This window comes from Peromyscus eremicus, chromosome 3 (genome assembly GCF_949786415.1).
Source record: "Peromyscus eremicus chromosome 3, PerEre_H2_v1, whole genome shotgun sequence".
Lineage (NCBI taxonomy): Eukaryota > Metazoa > Chordata > Mammalia > Rodentia > Cricetidae > Peromyscus > Peromyscus eremicus.
Genome location: NC_081418.1, coordinates 94,449,228 through 94,471,410, shown reverse-complemented (window position 1 = coordinate 94,471,410; position 22,183 = coordinate 94,449,228). Strand labels below are relative to the sequence as shown.

Sequence of the window (22,183 nt, the reverse complement as noted above, 5' to 3'; positions counted from 1 at the left end):
GAGGGACATTCTCCATGTGTCCCCACCTCATCTGCCTGTGCTCAGGGCCTTCCTTCACTGAACTACCACTCTGGGGTTCAGAGCTGAGGAGGTCTGTTCACTCTTGTACCAAAGGGATTGAGGGAGCCCAGGGGTAACTGTCTCTAGGATGCTTGCCACACACTCCTGGAGCAAATGAAAACATCTTTGGGTCTCCGTAGCTGTCCCCCACATCCTGTGTGATCTGTTGACCTGTAACTAAAGCATCACCATTGCTTATGCATGGGGCACACTTGTCTTTCCGTGGAGAAGAGCGAGCACACCCCTTCGTCATGAACTCGTAGGTTTTGTCTAAAGCTTTTAAATCGTGTGGTGCCTGAGAGGAAGTGTGGTTTTATTCCAAAACTGTTTCCTGGCAGCCAGGCTGGTTCCTCTGGGGCTCATCTACCTCTAGCTGAGTTCGGAAGGCCTCAGGCTTCTCATCCCTCTCCTAGAAACATTCCACGGTCTATCTTTTTGCTGGACAGCATAGGGTTAATGATGCTTTAGAGGATATTCAGATGGATCTCTCCCGCCCCGCGACCATTATCCGTGTGAGATGTGGGGATCTCGAAGGAGACTCTGGATTCCTTGAAGCTTGTCCAGCGATCGTTTTCTAAGATGCCTTAATTTAGAAAGGAGCATCTTTGTTGTTAATTTCTGATGCCTTATCAGGTAGCTATCTCTGTTTTCCTCTTTCCTTCTCTCTGCCACTGCAAGTCTGTCCAGTGTCTTATGACTCTCTGGATGGCACTGCCCATGGGAGGTGGCCCATCGGGAGAGGCAGGTTGCCAGGGCTCACAGTGATCATCACTGATGTTTCCACTCTGCAGTGGTTTCCTGCCATGTTAGTAAACGCAGAGGCCTGGACTGAAGCTCTTACACGGTTGTGCAGCTGCATGGCCCAGATCGGCTTGGAGAAAGAACGGGCGAGGAAGGCCATCAGCCGACACCCTCCCCACAGCCCAGGTGCAGCATTCTGGGTCTGCCACATTGTTCAAGTGTGGACACCTCCTTCCCTCTTCTCCAGGAGACCCCAGGCAGTCACTGAGCATGGTGGGTGCCAGATTGACCATTTCTGCTAAGGCAGATGTTGGTTTCCCTTGAGCAGTGTCTACACATGCTGGGTTTTTCTCTCCCTCTGCGATAGTTACTTCTCTGTTGTGATAAAACACCATGACCAAGGCAACTTAGAGAACGTATCGAACAAACGGTTTATTCGAGCTAACAGTTCCAGAGTTAGAGTCCATAAAGCCCCTTCCCCAGTGATGTGCATCTGTTAGTGAGGCTCCACCTCTCAAAGGTTCCACAACCTCTTCAAATACCATAACCAATTGGGGACCAAATGTTCAAATACCCAAGCCTATAGGAGATGCTTCTCATTCAAATCCCAACACCCTATCTCCATTCATTGGTGATCTAAAGTCCTCTCCGTCTCCCACTGTGTCCTTTAGCTGGACCCCCCTCTCTTCCCGCATGATGTGCCTTGACCTTGCCTCCAGGACATCTCTTGTACATCTGACCACCTTGTCATCTGCCCATGGACAGCTTGAACTGACACCTCTCTATTTATAGGCGTTGCCACATAATCCCACCCCAAGTTCCTGTTTCCCAGTCTGGAAACACAGCCTAGATCTTGCCAGCCCATACCTATGCCACCACAGAGTTGAGTAGATGTTGGGTTTCATCCTACTGGGTGTACAGTTTGTGAGAGTGCCTACTACCATCCCACTCCAACCCCAGTAGTGTTTCTTCCTGTTCCCTAGAGAAGAGACAGAGGCATGAGCTGGCTGAAAGCATAACTTTATTTCCGTAAGAGATTCTTTCTAGCATCCCAGGCCCCAAACACAGACCCCTCTCCATGGACAGCCTTTTCCCCAGGCCTGAGCCCTTCCTCTCCTAGGATCCACTCAACCCTTTGTATCAGCCTTCTGCTGAAGGGTTAAGGGTGTTCCTTCCACAGGGTCCCTTCCCCACCCTTCTGTTCTGTTGAGTATGAGGTACACTTCAGAGCTCCTTTCTGACCAAGAATGGTGGCGGGAGGAGACTGGCACAGAGGGAGCATGCCAATGGCACTGGGATCCCACAGGCTAGAGGTAACACAGGAAGGATGGCCCAGGGTGACTCCCAGTCTATCACTACTGGAGGGCACATCAAGGAAACTCATAGGAGATAAACACAGGGTGACACATTTCAATAAGAGACCCATGCACAGAGCACAAATCACAGTGTTCTCACACACGGGAATTGACATTGCTACAAATTAAATGGACTTTGGAGCAGGGGTAGTGGGAAGCTCACTGGTCCTCTGTAAGGGATGCTTTGCCATATCCATAAAGCCCAGGTCTACCTCGTCTTCCCTCTTACCACACATGGAATGAAATTGCTCATCTCAGTCCTAAAGGTCCGCTGGGCTGACTCAGAGAACTGCCATTGCAGAGGATCTCTGAGAGCCCCACCCTTTGGCTTAAGTCCGTATATTGAAAGTCAGTCTTTAAAACCCCAGGAAGATTCTGCTTCTCAGTGCCTCCAGAACTGGTGAGCGGCCTGGCTTCACCAGGACTGCTGCATCAAGAATGGCAGGCACAGGATGCTCCTGGGGGTGGAAGGAGCTGTGTGTCCTCAGCCCAGGGCAAAGTTCAGAGCAGGCACTCTGTAGACCCTTGCCAACTTTACCCTAACCTTCTCTTCTGTAGATGGGATGTCTTCAACACTTGATGTTTTCTTCTTGGGTACTTCTCATAACCACGTTACTTTGCATCCACATGCAGAAAGATTCTTTATTGGAAGTATAGTTAACAATTTGGGCATTGACTTTTGTTGCCCCTACATTTATTTTCCACTCATAGAGTGTCATTGAGCAGAATTTACTTAGTTTATTAAACATTTCCCATGATGAGCTGCAGAATATGCCTTTTGTTTCTTTTTACTGGCTTATACCATTTTTTTATACAATCATTGCCTCCCCCAGGCATGCTGATTCCCTCATAGGGTTAGAGCCAACAAGGCTGGCAAAAGCTACAAACAAACCCTGGTGGTGGGTGGCATTGTTCTCTCTGACGTGACAGATGGAGCTTCTGTGCACCCAATTATCTGAACCAGGAGGACATTCATGAATGTTACAGGAAGCTTTGGCTTCCAGCCACATCTGGCCAAGGCGTGTCTCTGGGAGACAGAAACGGTGTGCTCACCTGCTGGAGACCCTGAAACTATCAGGACAAGATGCTTTCAGTTCCCAGCTCTTGGCAGACTAAGTGTCCTTTGGGATTGGTGGGCCATTCAATCTCTTATAGACAGAGACCAACAAAGGAGAGCAGGAGGGCAAGATTCAGAGTCTGAAGAGAAGATGCAAGCCTCCTCCTTCCAGGAATGTAGCCACAGAGGGTAGCCTCCTCACTCTACACTGTATGTAGCAAAATGCGAAGAATCTGAGTTAGGATCTCTGCATGAAGACAGGAGCAGCCAGGCCAGGAAGCTCACACGCTCATCTTCCTGATGCTGCTCTCAGAGATGGACTCAGCTTGCTGGAGAGATCCAAGCTTTCCTATGGAGTCCTCTGCTCTATCAAAGACCAGAACCTTCCTGGAGAAGGAATGTTTGGATCAGGGTTTTGAGATCAATGGGAGAATATTTACACATACCCATCTCTAGGGATTGCCAATCCTAGTATTTCTGAGACTGCCATTTAAAAAAAAAATTGTGTGTGTGTGTGTGTGTGTGTGTGTGTGTGTGTGTGTGTGTGTGAGAGAGAGAGAGAGAGAGAGAGAGAGAGAGAGAGAGAGAGAGAGAGAGAGAGAGGTAAAACAAAGCATATACATCATTAAATCATGGAACACTGAGACTCAAAAGGATACTTAAGAGTATTTGGTTCAGCCCTGTTGCTTTACGAAGATGGAAAGAGGCCCAGATAGGTCAAGCCTGGCATGGGTCTCTTGGCTCTTGGTTAGAATACACATCAGGTGGCCTCTGTAGACATATTCTGTCAGAACTGGTTGCATTGGGGACACAATGCAGAAAAGAACACAGTTGTCCATCCCATGATGTTTACATGAACTGAAATATTGAGATGTCACAAAAAGGAGGATATGTGTTTTCTATTCATGTGCGCTTAGCTGGGGGATACAGCTTTCGTTTGGATTTATGTCACGCCTTCTCTTATTCACACTGTCTTGTGGAAGGCTGGAGGTGTGAGCTAGTCTGCACATGGCTGAGCATGACTTTACTGAAGAAAGACAGAAGCTCCAGGCAGGTAGGTCTGCTGGATTTACGACTGCAGCACACCTTCCCAAATGAGCACCTGCATGCAGATGAAGTCAGTTCAGGAATCACGGGATGCACTGTAGGGGATCAAGTCCAGCCTTTTCATTTTATACAAGTTCATTGATCTGCCTTGGGTCACAGTCATGGAGGATGGTGGACAAGGACAGGAAGGAATCCAGATTGAATACAGCATGGAATGTTTTCCTTAAACTATCGTGACCCTTTCCAAAAGCTCCAGTGTTAGGGTATTTCCAATGGATTCCAGATCAAAGACTTTCATGAATAAATGAATCAGGACACAGGATGGGCTGGTGGCCGCACCCTTGACATGTGCCCTCTGCCTAGGCCAGCATGTTAGAGTAGAAGCTGGAGCTCTCTGTCACGGTCTTTGAGTTGCTGCGAGAAGAGCCATTGGAGGTAAGATCCAGGGATGAGGGGGTGGCCTTGGGGCCTTCCTCTGGCTCCTCTTCATGAGCTCCCACCACAGTGGAGATGGTGGTCTCCAGGCGGCTGACCTTGTACACGCTGCCCTGGGTCTGGAGGTAGCGGGTGGATTTCATTTCCAGCCCCTCATAATCACCAGTACTGATGAAGGGGCAGCAGCGAAAGGCGTGTTTGAAGCCCACACGGAACCTGGAGAAAGAGGATGGAGAGGTGAGCCCCGGGACTGCCTGCTTTAAGAGGGCTTTCTACCCTGTGGTGTCAGCTCCTCAACACGGGACCTACACTGATTCTGTGTCATTACATATTCAAATTAATTCACATCTGGAGATGTTGAGGACAAGTCCCCCTCAAGGACAGTTGTCAAGGTGAAATCACGTCTGTCTTTGGGACATCCAAGAATTAGATTGTTTCCTCAGATATATGAATAGAAGGTGTTGGGTTAATTGAACAGCTACAAAAACTATTCCACACTGTAGGTATTTGTGTGTATTTACTGATCTGTTTGCCAGGTGAGTTTTGAACAAGAAGTATAGTCTCGGGCATTTGAATATTCAGTCCCCGGTTGGTGGTACTGTTTGGTACTTAGAAGGTGTGGTCTTGCTGGAGGAAGTATGTCATTGTTTTTGAGATTTCAAAAGCCTCTGCCATTTCAGGTTCATTCTTCTGCTTCCTGTTTGCAGTTGGGGATGTGAGCTCTCCACTGTCCCGGCCTCCATGTCTACTACCCACTGCCACAGTTCCTTGCCATGATGGACTCTTACTCCTCTGGAACCACAGGCCTGTATAAACCCTTCTGTAAGCTGCTTTGGCCAGGGTGTCTTAGTTCAGCAATAGAAAGGTAACAAACAGACCAGGCTCACAGTAAAAGTATGGATCTAGACTCAACCCTTGACTGCCAGTGGTGTTTTATCAGGGTGCCTCAGTTTCCACACTTGTTAAACATGGAGAAACATCTTTACTTAAAGATGTACTGGGAGATTTAACCTAAAAAACTGGAGACAGGTCATCAAGCTCTTAGAAGATGAAACTGTGAGATGCATAGAGACCACAGGAGCAAGTTCAAGAAGATGTCATTCACATACTTCTAGCGCTTACGTGTCTCTGTTACAGGGGGCCCTTCCCAACTGGTGAGAGAGAAGGGGGTAACAGGGATTTCCCCTTCGTCTCGGCATCCTTCCCCACATAGAGGTTGGATCCTTCTTTGGGTGACAATTACACTACAGCCTGGTGTCCCAGGCCTGTCCTGGGTGCGTTCTACCTGCCACAGTGAATTCTTTACTGCTGACAGCCAGTCCCTGGGGGGTCTCCCTTCTCTGGATTGTCTGCGTTAACCTCTGCTGAGAGAAGGCTCCCTGAGCCTGTCAGGTCATGTAAGGTCAGGAACCAGACCGTGGACACCCTGACTTCCTTTCCTTTTCTGTGTTACTGGAAATGCAAGACGAATCCGGGGAAGTGACCCCGCTGGAACGGTGGACGAGAGGAGCATCTAGTATGCAGGCTTGTCTATGTGCAACAGTAACAACATGACCTCAGTCCCACTAACTTAGTCTCCAGTTTTTAAAAAATCAGAAGACCAGATGTTGGGGAGATGGCTCAGCGGGTTAGGGGCCTTGCTTCAGAAATGTGAGGGCCTGACCCAAGTTCCCAGAACCCATGTAAAAGTCAGGTGTGGCTGTATGTGGTGATATATTGTGTACCCTAATAAAATATGCCTGAAGATCAGAGAGCAGGACAAGCCACTAGATTAAACATAGATGCCAGGCAGGGGTGGCACACACCTTTAATCCTAGCACTCAGGAGGCAGAGATCTGCCGGGCAGTGGTGGTGCACGCCTTTAATCCCAGCACTTGGGAGGCAGCTACAGGTGGATCTCTGTGAGTTTGAGGCCAGCCTGATTTACAGAGTGAGTTCCAGGACAGGCTCCAAAGCTATACAGATAAACTCTGTCTTGAACCCCCCCACCCCCCCCACCCCCCACCCCCCCACCCCCTCCACTCCCCCCACTCTCCCCACCCCCCCCACTCCCCCACCACAAAGGAGGCAGAGATCTGTCTGGATCTCTATGAGTTCGAGGTCACACATAGGCTACATGAGATTAACTCAGTCTAGGAGAGAAACAGAGCCAGGCAGTGGTGGCACACACCTTTAATCCCAGTGCTTGGGAATCACATGTCTTTAACCCCAGCAAGAAAGGTATATAAGGCATGAGGAGACAGCAACTGAAGGCTTTTTTGGCTGGACCCTTTCGGGTGAGGACTCGGAGGATTTCAGTCAGAGGATTCATGGAGTTGGCAAGGTGAGACGTGGCTGTGACTTTTTCCTGTGTCTCTCTGTTCTTTCAGCATTTACCCCAATATCTGGCTCTGGGTTTTTTTATTAAGATCATTTAGGAATTTGTATTACATCTGTACAGTACCTATATCCTCAACACTCTCTCTCTCTCTCTCTCTCTCTCTCTCTCTCTCTCTCTCTCTCTCTCTCTCTCTGTGTGTGTGTGTGTGTGTGTGTGTGTGTGTGTGTGTGTGTGTGTGTTGGGGTGTGGAGAGAGCAAGATCGCTGGGACTTACTGGCTGCCAGCCCAGGTCTAGGTTCAGTAAGAGACTCTGTCTCCAGGGAATAAGGTGGGGAGTGATAGAGCATGGTACCCTACATCCTCCTCTGGCCTCCACCTGCAGGCACAGCTAGCCACTCATAAAAAATTTCATATACACAGAAAAAAAATCATGTCATACATGAAATTAAGGATAACTTGTTTCCTTTGGTCAAGAGAACCAACCCACTCTGGGCTCATACTGTTGCAGAGCCCCAGTGAGCATGGCTTGGAGTGTGTGGTTGGCTTGCTGCAGACCCACCACTCCCTTCTGATGGTGGTGGTGGCTGGGGTGTGTGAGCATAGTGTCCTCACCTGTCATTGAGGCAGCAGTAGATGATGGGGTTGTACATGGTGGAACTCATGGCCAGCCACATGATGGCCAGGTAGACCTGCTGGATGAACTTCTTAACGTAGAGATCTGGGTTGATGTAGGGCAGGAGGAAGAAGATATGGAAGGGCAGCCAGCAGATGGCGAAGGTGCACACGACCACGATCATCATTTTGACCACCTGGGAAGAGGGCAAGGCAGGCAGGTCCATCAGCATGTCCTTCTGTGGGGTGGCTTCTGTCCCCTCCCTGTCACCGTACAGTGTGGGTGGGAAGGGGGGTTCTTTATATGTCCTCTTCTAAGGAAGCTGGGAGACCTTTGACATTCAGGCTGAAGGATCCTGGTTGCAGTTCTCAGCATGTGGCCCAAGACTGCCATCATCACTGCCACCAGGGACTTGTTAGGAGTTACAGGTTCCTGGACCCGTCCCAGATATGTAGAATTATATATAGAATTATAACCTGAGAGTGGACTGGGAACCCTTCCGAGGACTATGATGTGCTGTTTTGTGACCCTGCTGGGCAGTGTACAGAGAAGCCAAGGGAGAGATAGTGAGCAGAAGTGAATGGGATTCAGGAGAGAAGGCCCAGGGAAGGCAGCAGAGGGCTGGGCCAGGGAGGAAGAGTCGGGGAAGGTGCTTGGTCTGGAGACTGAAGCACAGGGAAGGAGGGAGAGCTCTGGAGAGCCCCTGTAAGGACCTGTCCAGTGTTTAAAGGGGGCTTGAGGAAGGTCTGTGAGACCCAGAAGCCTGAATGTTCAAGTCGGGCCCCATCACATGCTGAATCACAGCTGCCAGTGACATGTGGCAGCATTAAGACACGGGCCTTTGGGAAGCAGTTAGACACTGATAGCAAAGATTTATAGACGGAATTAAAGCCCTTATAAGAGAGGCCTGGGAGCTCTCTTGGCCTTCTACTGTGAGAGCTCTCAGTACAAAGGCAATTGCCATGAGCAGGAAGTGCCCTCACCAGACAGGGACTCTGCCTTGGTCCCAGACTCCTGGCCTCTAGAGCTGTGAAGACCAATTTCTCTTGTTTATAAATTCCCAGGCAAAAGTGCTTTGTGTATGCATGTGTGTATGTGTATGAGTTGTGTGCACTTGTCTGAATTGTATGTATGTGTATATAGGTGAGTGTATGAGTTGTGTATGTGTAAGTGTATGCATATATGTGTGTGTGTATGAATAGTATACATGTGTATGAGTTTGTGTGTGTTTGCATATGTATATATAGCTCATGTGTTTGTGTTTATGTATATGAATATGTGCATATACATGTGTATGTGTATGTTAATGTGTGTATGAATATCTGCACATGAAGGACTGTGTGAAAGTACATGAGTGTATATATAATATATATATGAGTATATGTGTATTTGTGTATAAGTATGTATGTGTATGAGTGTATTTGAGTATATGTGTCTATATATGAGTGAATACACATGTGATGTATACGTGTGTGAATTTATGTGATTGAGTGTATTTGTGTGGACATATGAGTATATGTGTATAAAGTTTGTGAGTGTATATGTATATAAGCATCAATATGTGTATATGTACATGGGTATGTGTGTGTGTGTGTGTGTGTGTGTACATGTGTATGAGTATTTGTATGTATGTTGAGTGCCTATATATGTATGTGTGCATGTGGGTATGTGTGGGTATATGTATATGTGTATGAGTGGTTTTTGGTGTGTATATGTGCATGTGAATGACTGTTTATATTTGTGTGTGTGTAAGTGTCTATATGTGGATGTGTACATGCATATGATTGTTGGTGTGTATGTATATAAATGCATGTATGGATGAGTACTTTTGTATGTGTATGATTATGTGCATATATGAGAGTTTGCACATGTGTATGACTGTATATGAATGTGCACATGTACTTGTGGGCATGAAGAAAGACCCTGCTTTCCTCGCCTGTTCCTGAGGTCCAGAGACGCCTTATGGCTTCTGCCTCTGGGGACTCCCTGCTCTCCCACCGTCAGTGCCAGGGTGGGCTATGCCTGCCTGACCTTTGCTCACCTTGCGTTTGGCAGAGACCTGCTCATGGTAACGGTTGGAGGAGTCTCCAGGGATCTCGCTGGCCCACAGTGTGATCCCTACCACAGTGTATGCATAGCCAATCACCAGCAGGGGCAGGAAGTAGATCAGCACGGTCACACAGATGTGATACCTGTGAGGTAGACAGAGGAGTCAGTATCAGAAATAGCAGGCGATTACAGTTTGTGGACACCTTGCTTAGCCTCGGCCATGATGCAGGGAGGAATGACATCCATATAGAATAAATGGATGATAAGCCGGAGAGAACAACTCAATTTAATTCATATTCTTCTAGTGGACTTTCCCCATGTTTATAACTTTTCTTGTTTTTGTGAGCAAATGTCTGACAAAGAAGCAGCTTAGTGGAGGTAGTGTTTATTTTGGCTTACATTTTGAAGGGACACAGTCCATCATGGTCGGAAGGCATGGCGGTGGGACAGGCAGCTGGCCACACTTGCTATAGTCAGGAAGCAGAGATAGGAAAGGAAGTGTATCTGGACTGTAAAACTGGCTAGCTCCTAGCATCTCTTTTTCCAGCAAGGCTCCATTTCCTAAGGTTCCACAGCCTTCCAAAAATAGCTCCACCAGCTAGAGACCAACTGTACAAACACATGAGCCTGTGGAGGATATTTCACATTCAAACTGCAACAGTAGCGGAGGTTGGTGGTCCTGATCTTCCTGCCTGGAGGTCCTGGTCTTCCTGCCTCTGCCTCTGGCGCTCTGGGATTGCAGTTATAGGTGGGCACCACACCTTCCCAGCCCCGAACCCACTTCCTACCACTGGGGAAGAGCCACCCACAGCCTTGTTTTCTTCCTCTCTCTTACAGTCAGGACTAAACTCTCCCTCTTCAATAGGGAACCCGTGCCAGCACCCCATCTCTCCTTCATCAGCACTCCACTTGCTTTCAGTCATTTCTTTGTAAATATCAACAGCTCTGCCACGTCTGGCTGTGTGCACAATTTGCTTTCAGTCTTCCCTTCAGGTTGCTGTGGTGACTATGCTTGCGAGCAAGCGTTTAGAGATGACAGGAATAGACCGAACCAGAGAACACTCCAAGACTCCCCCATGGTCCCTTCTTGAAAGAATAGCTCTGCCTCCTGTGGACTAATTAACGATTGCCCAAATGACCAAATGCTCTGGTTGTGCCTTGATGGGCCACCGCCTTGGAGTGCTCTCTGGGATTGTCTAGTGAAGGATGTGTGGGAAGATACTGTTGTCCAATAGATGCTTCTTTCTTTGGATCCATGTGGTCTTCACAGTTGGTCTCAGAATCCCCTAGAGAACTTGAGTAATTGCAGAGGACTGGGCATAAAAAAATCAGCATTCATTTATTTTTCCCATTTGTGTTTGTGGTGCATACATTCATATGCATGTGTATATGTAGGTGATTATATGTCTAAGGGTGTGTGTGCCCAGCCATCTGCATGTGCAGACCACAGGTTGACACTGATTATCTTATTCTATGGCTCTCTACCTTATTTTTTGAGGTAGGGTCTCTCACTCAACATGGAGCTCACTGATTGGCTGGACTGTGGGGTCAGCAAGCTCCAGGGATCATCCTGTGTCTGCCTCCCAGTTCTGGGATTATAGGTGTGAACCACCTCACTGGGCTCTTTGCATGGGTCCTGGGAATCTAAATTCAGGTCTCCATGCTTGCACAGAACTTAACCCACTGAGTTGTGTAGTTGGAAGTTTTTCTGTGTCCTGCCTGGCCCACGGTCCCGAAGCCTTTTATAAAATAATCACAAAGAGGCTTAATATTTATAACTGCTTGGCCATTAGCTCAGGCTTATTACTGACTAACTCTTACTCTTAAATTAACCCATAATTTTTATTTATGTTTAGCACGTGGCTTTCTCAGGTCTGCCTTGTCATCTTGCTTCCTCTGTGTCTGGCTGGTGACCCCTGACTTTGCCCTTTCTCTTCCCAGAATTCTTTTAGTCTGTTTGCCCCACCTATACTTCCTGCCTGGCTACTGGCCACTCAGCATTTTATTAAACCAATGTACAAGAGCTTTATTCCACAGCAGAGTTGTCTCCCCTGTGCCCAATCCCTTGTACTTATAGCAAATTCCCAGGAGGTGCTGCTTCTGTTCCTGGTTCAGAAATTGAAAAACATTGCCCTGAACCAGTGGTTCTCAGCCTCAAATGCATAGAAGAGTCACTATGGGAGCTTTTAATGCCCAGTGGCTGAAGGTATTCACTCAATCAGCCTGGGTGTGGGAGTAGGAGAGTATAATCTAGAAAATTTCCTAATTTATTGTGATAGATAGTGAGGATGGGGAACTTCTATTTTAGGCTTTGAATCTGCAAGACCGATGAGTCTCTGTTGGGACTCTATGGGTGTTTGTAATTGAATGACTTCATTAGAGTATGTGTTAAATCACTTTCCTCCTGTAACTTATCCTTTGGTATCTGGGCTCTTATTGATCAGAGGGGCCTGTGCTTACAGGGGTAGCTAATTCCTAGGGATAATAGTAGTAGCTTTTTTCTCCTTCTCCCCCTCCCTTGTTTTTTCTGATACAGGGTCTTACTGTGTAGCCTGGCCCCTGAACTTGTACTATCTTCCTCCCATGGGCTCCCTCAGGTGTGTGCACCACTACAACAGGCGGACCCACAAAGCAATGTTGTTATTTCTTTGGAAATAAACAATATGGACTTAATTTTGATGAAAAGATATTACAGGGCCTGGGGAGGTAGTCCAGTCAGTAAGAAGCTTGCCTCCCAAGCATGAGGACCTGAGTTCAAACCTGCAGAACACATGAAAAAATCCAGATGTGACAGTACCCATCTGTAACCCAAACACTGTGGAGATGGAGATAGGCAGATCCTTGGAACACATTATATAGACAGTCTAGCTAGAATGGTGAGTTCCAGCTTCAGAAAGAGACGCTGTCTCAAAACATAAGGTGAAGAGTGACTACTGATGTTGACCTCTGGTTTCCATATGAGTTTTCAAATATGTGTATGTGAGAATATATGCACATGACATATACACAAACATATACACACAGTGTTATAGTCAGATTGAACATTGCCTTTTCTAGTACCTAACAGGGATAATTAAGTATAATATGTATATTGGCTATTAGCAGTTTTATTTCTAGGCACACACTTAAAGAAACAGAAATCCTGAACACAAACAGATACTTATGCACTATTATTCATAACAGCTAAAATATGGGAACAGCACAACTATAGATCAACAGATGAATTGATAAACAAGTTATGGTATATCTTACAATAAAGTATTATTCAGCCTGAAAGAAGAGTGGTATCCTGGTATATGGGTAAACTCTACAAACACTACACTAAGTGAATAAATGAGCAGATAGACATAGAAGGGTAAATTCTGAAGAATTCCACTTCATAAAACACATATGCCATAGAGACAGGGAGCAGATGAAAGATTTTCAGGTACCTGAGGGACAGAGTAGGAATTCATACTCAGTGTACACAAAGTTTCTGTTTGGAGTGATGAAAATGTTCTAGAAATGAACTGATGAGGGTGTTATAGCATTGTGAATGTTTTAATGCCACTGAACTGTGCTCTTTAAAATAAAAAAAAGTTTATTTATTTTAAATTATGTGTTTGAATGTGTTTCTGTGTGTATGTCTGTGCACGGTGAGTGCAGTACCCACAGAGGCTGGAAGAGGATGTCAGATTCCTTGGCCAGTGTGGGTGCAGGGACCTGAATTCAGGTCCTCTGCAAGACTGGTATGTATTCTTAACCATTGAGCCCTGAAGTATACACTTTAAGATGGTTAAAATGGTAGGTCTTAAAATATATATTTTTCAAAGCAAAATAACTATATAAAGTATTTTAACCTGGCCTTCCCAATCCTAGTTCTCCAGATTTGCAAATCTACAGCCTTTTGCTTCTTACCTCCACGTGAACTCCTCAGCAGACCCCTCCTTGAAACGTGGAGCTAACCCCTAGATGAGGTCAAAGTTTAAACACATCCCTGAATCTTGCTCAGATAGACTCCTATCTCACAGAAACTACAAGAAAACTGTCCAAATGGTATCTGGTTCTTAAAACTTCTGAACGAGTTCAATTAAAATGAATGAAATCCCATCATTATAAAACATAAAAATAAACACATTTCACTGTGACGTGTGTTTGAAGACATTTTTTTAAACATATTCTGTGGTTAAGTGGAGTTAGGCAATGTGTGTATATATGTATATGTGTCTGTGTACGTGTGTGTGTGTGTGTGTGTGTGTGTGTGTGTGTGTGTGTGTGTATGTGTGTGTATGTGTGTATGTGTTCCAAGATCATTCTTTTAGAAAGCTGGTCAATAAACCCGAGTAATCCTATTTTGTGCAGCTCCACACCTGTTTTGGCTTTCCATCTTGATATTTCCTAAGTTTCTCTCAGGCAGCACTTTATGAGCTCTCAGAAGTAGTATCTGCCTTGGGAGAAGAGATCTGGGGTCGGTGATGCTCTAAGAGTGAGCCAGAGAAAGAAGCAGGCATGGGTCAAGAGGCAGCAATAGCTTGTCTTACGGCGGAGGCGTGCGCTGGGTTGTGTAGACACAGGCGAGCTGGCACTTCGACTGTGCTCGTCTTTCAGACGCCCTCATGGGAGCTTTCAGAAGGGGGTGTACACGTGTTTCTGGTTTTATTTCATCTAGTTAACTTCTTTAAGCAGCTGGGGAGGCTTGACACACTTTATACAGAGTGAGCTTGCCCAATGTAGACTTAGTGGCCCTCAAATCCCACAGGTTCCCACCCTTAATACCTCAATGCACACAAACCCAGGTTTCCTTATATCTCACTAGTTGGAGTCACTTTGCTGTTCAAAGTATCGGCCATGCCAGTTTCTGGAATAATCCTCAACATTTGAGATCAGTGTTGCCATGTTAATTATATAACATCTTGGTGTCTTTATAATGCTCTTGATGGGGACTCTAGGTGCCCTGGAGCAGAAAGTGAAGGCGGCCAAGCAGGCATGGATCTGTGTTCCCCATCCTCACTCTAAGGAGATAGCTTTACTGTGTTGCTGATGCACTGGCTTTCTGGGCTTGGAAAGCAGTGGGTGGAAATTTTCAGCTGCTAAAGAATGGTCACGTATGTGATCCTAATTCCATCCAGCCCGTTAGCTGCCTTCCAGTATCCACCCCATGGCAGGCATCACCCAGCATTGCCTTGCCCACCCCCATCACACACTGCTCACTACCTCCAAAGCTGAGCTACACCAGCTACCCTTGGGAGCTTGTCAGAGCTGCAGCCTTACAGGTATCACCTCCCAGAATGTGTGCTTGCTTTCGTGTCCTGTGCCAGTTCAGGTTGGAAGCCTGAACATTGGGAGTCAGTAGCCGTGTAAAACCTGCCTAGTACCAGAAGTCCTTTGCAAATATGGATACAATGTAAAATATATTCATAGATAAACATTCAGCAACAATCTTAGATACATAGTGATTTTTTTTTAAACTAAGTATATGGACAGTGAGACAAAAACAGAGTCCTCCATCCCATTGGGCAGGGGAAGCTTCCTGGAAGAGGAGCTGCTGTTTAAATAGAAGTGGGAGGCAGACAGGCCCAGACAGCAAGGGGACCTTGGGTGTGGAAAACAGTGAGTGTGAAGGCACTTCGGGAGGGTCAAGGCCTGAAGGGGGTGCTTCACCAATGCACCAAACTGAATGAAACTTGGGCACTCTGTGTATGGAGCATCACTGGGAGTCTTAGCTATAAAGGAAGATAGAGGCCAGATCATGAGGGACATTTTATGACAGGTTAGAGAATTCCTAATTAATTCTAAGCTGATGGGCAACCATGAAACTGCTTCTTATAGAGGATTAACTGGAGCAGGGCACGGTGGAACTTCTGTGGAGTTGGACAAGACTGGAAGATCCAGTCTTCTGGATGCTCTGAAGTGATCTGGCAGAAATGAGAGTAATTGGGTGTAGAGCAGTGGTTTTCAACCTTCCGAATGCCACAATCCTTTAATATAGGTCCTCATGTGGTGACCCCCAGCCATAAAATTAGTTCATTGCTACTTCATAGCTGTAACTTTGCCACTGTTAAGAATCATGATGTAAATATCTGATACACAACCCAAAGGGATCACGACCCACACCGGTTGAGAACCGCTGATGTACAGGCTAGATGGACGGGTAGGAGGGAAGGGATTTTGTAGGTGTCATGGCTGGGAGGAAGATCTGGAGACTTGTCTTCTGAAAATGTAACTGACCTGGCTTTCAATCTTGGAGCAGTGGAGAGTGAGGTTTTACGTATCCACCCAATCAAGCCCCAGGCAGGACTGTTAACGGTCTGCCTACACAGGAGCTGCCGTGCATATCCACAAACATGGACTCCCAGTTTGGCACTCTGGGAGGAGGAGCGAGGAGGAGCGAGGAGGAGCAGGCTTATGGGGGAACTGACCTTGAGGGAAGGCAGGTAGATGTCTGGATCTAGAGCAGGAAGGCTGGTATTAGATTAGGGGTCCAAGAGATGATGACTTGATACGGATGGCCATGAGAAGGGAAGAGACCACACTTAGAGGGTAAGAGGCTCCAGGGAAGACCTCTGAGAAGAGAGAGGATGAGGTTGTGAACCTCCTGTCTGGCTCTGGGAAAAAACAAAACAAAACAAACAACAACAACAACAACAAAACTGTTTTAGGAGGTCAGTGATTGGACCAGGTGGGATGAGTCATGGGAAACGAGGAAATGGAGACAGATGGTGGCTGGAGACTCCTTTCTCAGTAGTCTTAGCCATGAAAGGTGGAGTAGAGGGTCAAAGGCCAAGAGAAGATAGCGTGCATTTGGTGGAAGAGGTAAGAGAGACAAAGACCTCTGCCTCTTGTCACGCCCCCGCCTGGTCTGCCTTTAGAGTTGAAAATGCTGTAAGGAGAAATAATGCAGCGTGGGCTCCAGCAGAGAGAGCCAAGCTCCTCCACCTCCACCCCTCCTCCTCCTGTCTGCTTAGGGGCAGCATGGAGTGGGTGCATGGTAGGGAGACTGGGAGTGCTTGTTTGCGTGTATGCACTTTTGCTCCTGGGTAGGCAGGGGTTAACAGTTCTGCCCAGCATTTGACTGGGTGAGTATGTAAAACAAACCCTACAGGAAAAGCCTCTACACACTTGGTGTTTCTGAGATGACAAAGGAGAATGTTTTTGGTTTGGATGAGGAGCTCACTGTGATTCGGGATGCGGTGAAGACAGAAGCCCAATTTGAGATGAGGCAAAAAGGAGTTGTTCTGGTGGAGGATAAAAGCATCAGGAACAGAAGTAATGGTGGGCGGGGTATAGGAGAGAAAAACTTAAGCCCAGTAGTTGGAAGAAGGACTTGAGAGAACGCAGCCAGCAAGAAATTCCCTGTGGCCATGACTCTGTGCATTGTAAGGAACAGCGGTATCTGGAGAAAATCCAACCTGCCTTACACTATCATACCCCAATTGTACTGTCCAAATCTCTGATAAAATATGCGCCACCCAACAGCTCCATATAGTGTGGGAGTGAAGGCATGGAACTGGTTTCCCGGCAAGTAGTGTAGGCTCATTTGGGAATTTGTGGTAGACAACTACCACTAGGTGGTGCCACGTTGCAGTCTGTACCTGGACCAATCTGGTTCCTTTAGGCTGCTGGCATTTCAGTAGCTGGGCAATAAAGTAATAGAGATTTTGTGTGCTTGGATCCACAGCACCCCATACTCAGCCCACCCCATCTCCCTTGTCCCACATGCATGAAGCAGTTTTTCCACCCTGTTTCGTGCAGCATGAACTTTTGCAGATCCTGGAATATCCCAGCCCTGTAGAGAACAAGGCTGTGTTTTATCAGAGACATGTTTGCTCATCAGTGGATTTGAACATCAGAGGATTGCTCATCAGTGTTTGATTCTGTACCTCACCCACCCTCAGGTGTACTAGAAGGGTCTGAGCTCTGCTGGGGATGCTCTGCCTAAGGATGGGTTGGTTGAGTCACTTCAGCATGTTCCCACTGGCTGAGTGTCCAGGGGACAGATGGGCATAGGCTTGTGCCTTAGTGGCTACAGTCTGATATGAACACTGTAATGCAGAGGGATGGATTCTAGGCAGCAGAAATGAAACTTGTGTTTTTCACGCTGTCAGACACTAAAAATGAGTTCTCTGTCTCTCTGTCTTTCTCTGTCTCTCTCTCTGTCTCTCTGTCTCTCTCTCTCTCTCTCTCTGTGTTCTGGTACACATGCATTTGCATGAAGAAGCCGGATGTCAGTCTTGAATCCTTCAGGAATGATGTATCTTGTTATTTTAAAGATGTATTTATTTTTATTATATATATATATACACATATATACATATGCATATATGAATGTTTGGCTGCATAGATGTATGTGCACCTATGTGTGTCTGGCACCTGTGGATGCCAAAGGAGAGCATCGGATCCTCTGGAGATGGAATTACAGATGGTTGTGAGCCACCATGTGGGTGCTGGGAGCCAAACTCAGATCCTTTATAAAAGCAGCCAGTGCTCTTAACTGCCATCTCTCTATCCCCACCTTATTTTAAATTAAAAATTATATCTATTTGTTGATTTTGAGTATGCATACATCTCAGAGTTGCTGGAGTTGACTCTCTTCCTCTATCACGTGGGTTCCAGGGTTTGAACCCAGGTTGTCAAGCTTGGGGGCAAGCATCTCTATCCACCCAGCCATCTCACCAGCCTGGTCCACCCTGTTTTTTCAGACAGGATCTCTCACAGGGACCCAGGGCTTACTGATTAGGTTAGACTGGCTGCTGGTGGACCTGTCTCTTCCTCCCTAGCATGGATCACTCGCCACACCTGGCTTTTTTACATGAATTCTGGGGATCAAAATCCATTCCTTATACTGTATTCAGCTGAGCAGTAAGGTGAATAGATTTTATGTGCTAGCATTTACTGAACATCACGCAGTAACTGGGCCATCTTCCCAGACAAAACACTACTATTTGGAGTAGGGCATTGCTTAGAAACCACTTCAACCAGTGCCAATGGATATCAATTAATATTTCCTCATATAAATGAGTTTAGCCATAAATGTGGATGCTGGCCGCTATGTAACACTGCTGGTATTCCCAGGGGCCAGAAAAAACACTTAAAATAATTGAAATAGTCCTGCTTATAATAACTGTGACGAATGACAGTCTATGTCCTGAGGTCTAGACCGAGTGCCAGGAATCCTGGCTCTTATGCAAAATGCCCAGCCCTGTAGCTGGCCTGGGGCAAGTTTTCTCTCTACAGGAGAAATGCGGAGAAACACGGCACGACAAAGGCTAACGCATGCTCAGAGGTCTTTCTCCTGAAGATCTTCGGTCTGCTGTGATATAATGGAAGTGACCTTGAGGATGTGGGGAAGGCAGAAATCTCACACCTTTAGTGCCAGGCGTGGGAACCCATCTGCCATTCCAGCGCCTCAGTGGTGGAAGCAGGAGGATGAGGGAGTTTGGTGCCATCTTCTGCTACATTGTGATTTCAAGGCAAGCCTGGGCTACAGAAGATCCTGTCTCAAAAAATCATTCAAAACCAAACGAAATTCCACAGTCTCTCTGTGCAGTGATTTCGTTTCAGAGGTGTGGGAAGTGGACTCCACTTCATCTCCTTACCCTGCGGGTGAGAGGCAGCTACCTCTCGCCCTGTTTTATATTGAAAAATTAAGGGGATGGGAAGGCAATTGCCTTGTTCAAGCAGTTCATAGCTGGAATGGGAATAGAACATGGAGGTGTCATTTTCTCGTCCTGTTTGCCTTCTGCTAAGATGCACTGAGAGGAACCATGCTACTCGTGTCTGAGAAACCACACTTTTCCAAGAATGAGTGAAGATATTAAGTGCAAATATTGTCTGCTACTCAATAATAGTGACAGATAATTTATATAAAAATAGCATAGTGAAAAAGAGTCAGATTCAAAATAGAATTTCACCAAGATGGGTGACTTGGAGAGTAGCCAAATAGATTCCAGTGTATGTGTGCGTTCCTTCTCGTATTTCCGTAGCTCTGGCCTGTCTTGCATCCTGAACCCAGGAAGGCTGTCAGTTGTCTGAAATATGTGGGAAAGATAAACACCCTGCTTTCTATTCCACAGCCACAGTTTCTCAGCATAAATAGACCATTATGCCATGAGCCACATAGACTATTTGTCTGTAGTTTCCATGAACGAAGTGAGCAATGCCGCTGATATGCTTCACAGAATTAACCCAGAGGATGGCATTAATCAATTTGAAGTCTGCTGGGAGCTGTACGTGAGAAGACAAACATTCTTAATATGTAGTGTTGACAGAATTTTCGCCCTCTACCTTCTCAAGTTGTCCAAAGAGAATCTATTCATCTTCTGGGCCACTTTTTGTACTGCTTCCTTGTCTTACAAAAAAAGGGGAACCTTGACTGCTAAAAGAAGAGCTCCGCTGATCTTCTCAGCCGAGACGGAAGGTCTGTGTGGATTGCATGAGAGGTGGAGAGTTCGGAGAGAGTGTTACGGATGTGAAAGCCTCAGGTAAGGGGCTGGAAAGCAATTGCTCTCAACAGTTGACCAGAGTTTGGTTCCCAGCATCCATGTCAAGCAACTCACAGTCATGTATACCTCCTGGTCCAAGGGATCTGAAACCCAGCCATCCCAACCATCTCCTCACAGCTGGGATGCTGGGGTCATATGGGTCTACCACCTTGTCTATCTTTTTTTTTAATATATGAGTTCTGTGATATCAAACTCAGGCTTTCATGCTTGCAAGGCAAGAACTTTACCAGCTGAACTGTCTCCCCAGGCCTGGAATCCTGATTGTGTCGAATCCTACATCCTTCGATTAACTCCTTATGGTTCCCTCACCCACATGGATGGTGTCCATGGTCTTCTGAATTGTTTGCGTCAGCAGACCTGAGATGAGACCAGTTTCCATGGGGGTGGGACAGAGGGAGGGGTGGGAGGAGGGGCGGGGGGAGGGGCAGGGGGAGGGGTGGGCAGTGGGTGGGTGAATAGAGAAGTTACTCTTCAATTTGTTATCTGGTCTAGGAAACCAGGAATGGGAAATAAACAAACAAGGGTCCAACCTTCTCTGCTCTTCATTGGCCCCACAGACGACTCCTGATAAGGAGTTTATATGTCCTCCCAAATTCATATGGTGAAATCTTAACCTCCTTCTCCCACCCTGAATGAGGCACTGGGAGCGTAGCCTTTGTCTGTGTGAGACAAATGGTTTAGGTCCTGACGGCTTCCGGTTTAAGGCAGACATCCAAATTCCTCCTTAGAGACAGACTCACTAGTGACCCTTATTGAAGTTCAGAAAAGAACATGCATCTGTGGCACACAGAGGTGCCCCCAGGGGAAATGGGTGGCTGGTTGCTGGGACATCTCCCCAAAGAGTATTTACGCTGAGATGTTCTCACCAGCCGAGGGACTGGTTCCAGGGTTTGATCCCAGAAGCCTTGTCTATCATTGTGTGTAGTCCCTGGGGCACAGCCACCTCAATCATGCTTTCAAGGACATGATTTTGGGCCAGTGAATGGCTCAGTAGGTAAAACTGCTTGCTAGGCAAAGCTATGACCTGATTTCATTCCTGGAATCCATGATGGGAGGAAAAAAACTGATCGCTGAAATTTACCCTTTGATATCAACCCCTGAAATAAACACTAAGGCATCTGCCATGCCCTCCACAACCAAAAACAGGCCTTAAAGTCATATGCATGTTCAGTGGCTGAGACTAAACACGCACCCAAAACTTTTACTAATAATCACTTGGTGGGGGGCAGAGAGATGGCTCAATTTGTAGAGGGGACCTGAGCTTGATCCTCACAACTTATGTATTTTTTTTGTTGTTGTTTTTTGTTTTTTTTTGGTTTTTCGAGACAGGGTTTCCCTGTGTAGCTTTGCGCCTGTCCTGGAACTCACTTGGTAGCCCAGGCTGGCCTTGAACTCACGGAGATCCGCCTGGCTCTGCCTCCCGAGTGCTGGGATTAAAGGCGTGCGCCACCACCGCCCAGCTCTCACAACTTATGTAAAGAGGAGACACATGGTGGTGTACACTTGCAACCCCAGTGCTGGGAAGACAGGCACAGATGGGGCCCTGGGGTTTGATGGCAGGCCAGTCTAGCCTGCGTGGTGAGAGACCCTGCCTCAAAGGTCAGTAGTGTCTGAGAAATGATACCTAAGGATGTGCTCTGGCCTACGGGTGCATGCACACACACACACACACACACACACACACACACACACACACACGTCACCTTTTTTAAAATTATTTTTACAGCTTGTTATATAACCACACGAAGGGGCAGTATGAACAGATTTCCATGGCCGGTGCCTCTGCACCCGGGGGTTCCCGCAGAGAGCCTGAGGAACCCCAAGCTTATTTTGCAGGATGAGAAGCCACCCACACGAATGTTGACTGGTGCTGTCCTAACTTGTCGCAAAGGAACAAATTGACACTGTGCATTCCTGTCATTTTCAGTCCCTGAAACTCCAGCCTTCAGCAAGAACCCCATTAAGTCGGATTTTTAGACAGAGGCATCCAGCTGGAGCAGCTGGGTGGGCCCAGGACTGTGGGGG

The 22,183-nt window shown here is 46.8% G+C and overlaps 1 protein-coding gene across 1 annotated transcript in view; it reads right to left on the bottom strand.

The window, feature by feature from the left end:
- Window positions 1-3,770: 3,770 nt before the first annotated feature.
- Tacr1 (tachykinin receptor 1) overlaps window positions 3,771-22,183 on the bottom strand; it is a 167,744-nt gene continuing 149,331 nt past the window's right edge. Inside the window, exons 3-5 of the mRNA XM_059256735.1 lie at window positions 9,670-9,820; window positions 7,628-7,824; window positions 3,771-4,911 (exon numbers count right to left, since the gene is read on the bottom strand). Coding sequence (XP_059112718.1) covers window positions 4,620-4,911; window positions 7,628-7,824; window positions 9,670-9,820 — 640 coding nt within the window. The 3' untranslated portion in view covers window positions 3,771-4,619. The remainder of the gene's footprint in view (window positions 4,912-7,627; window positions 7,825-9,669; window positions 9,821-22,183) is intronic.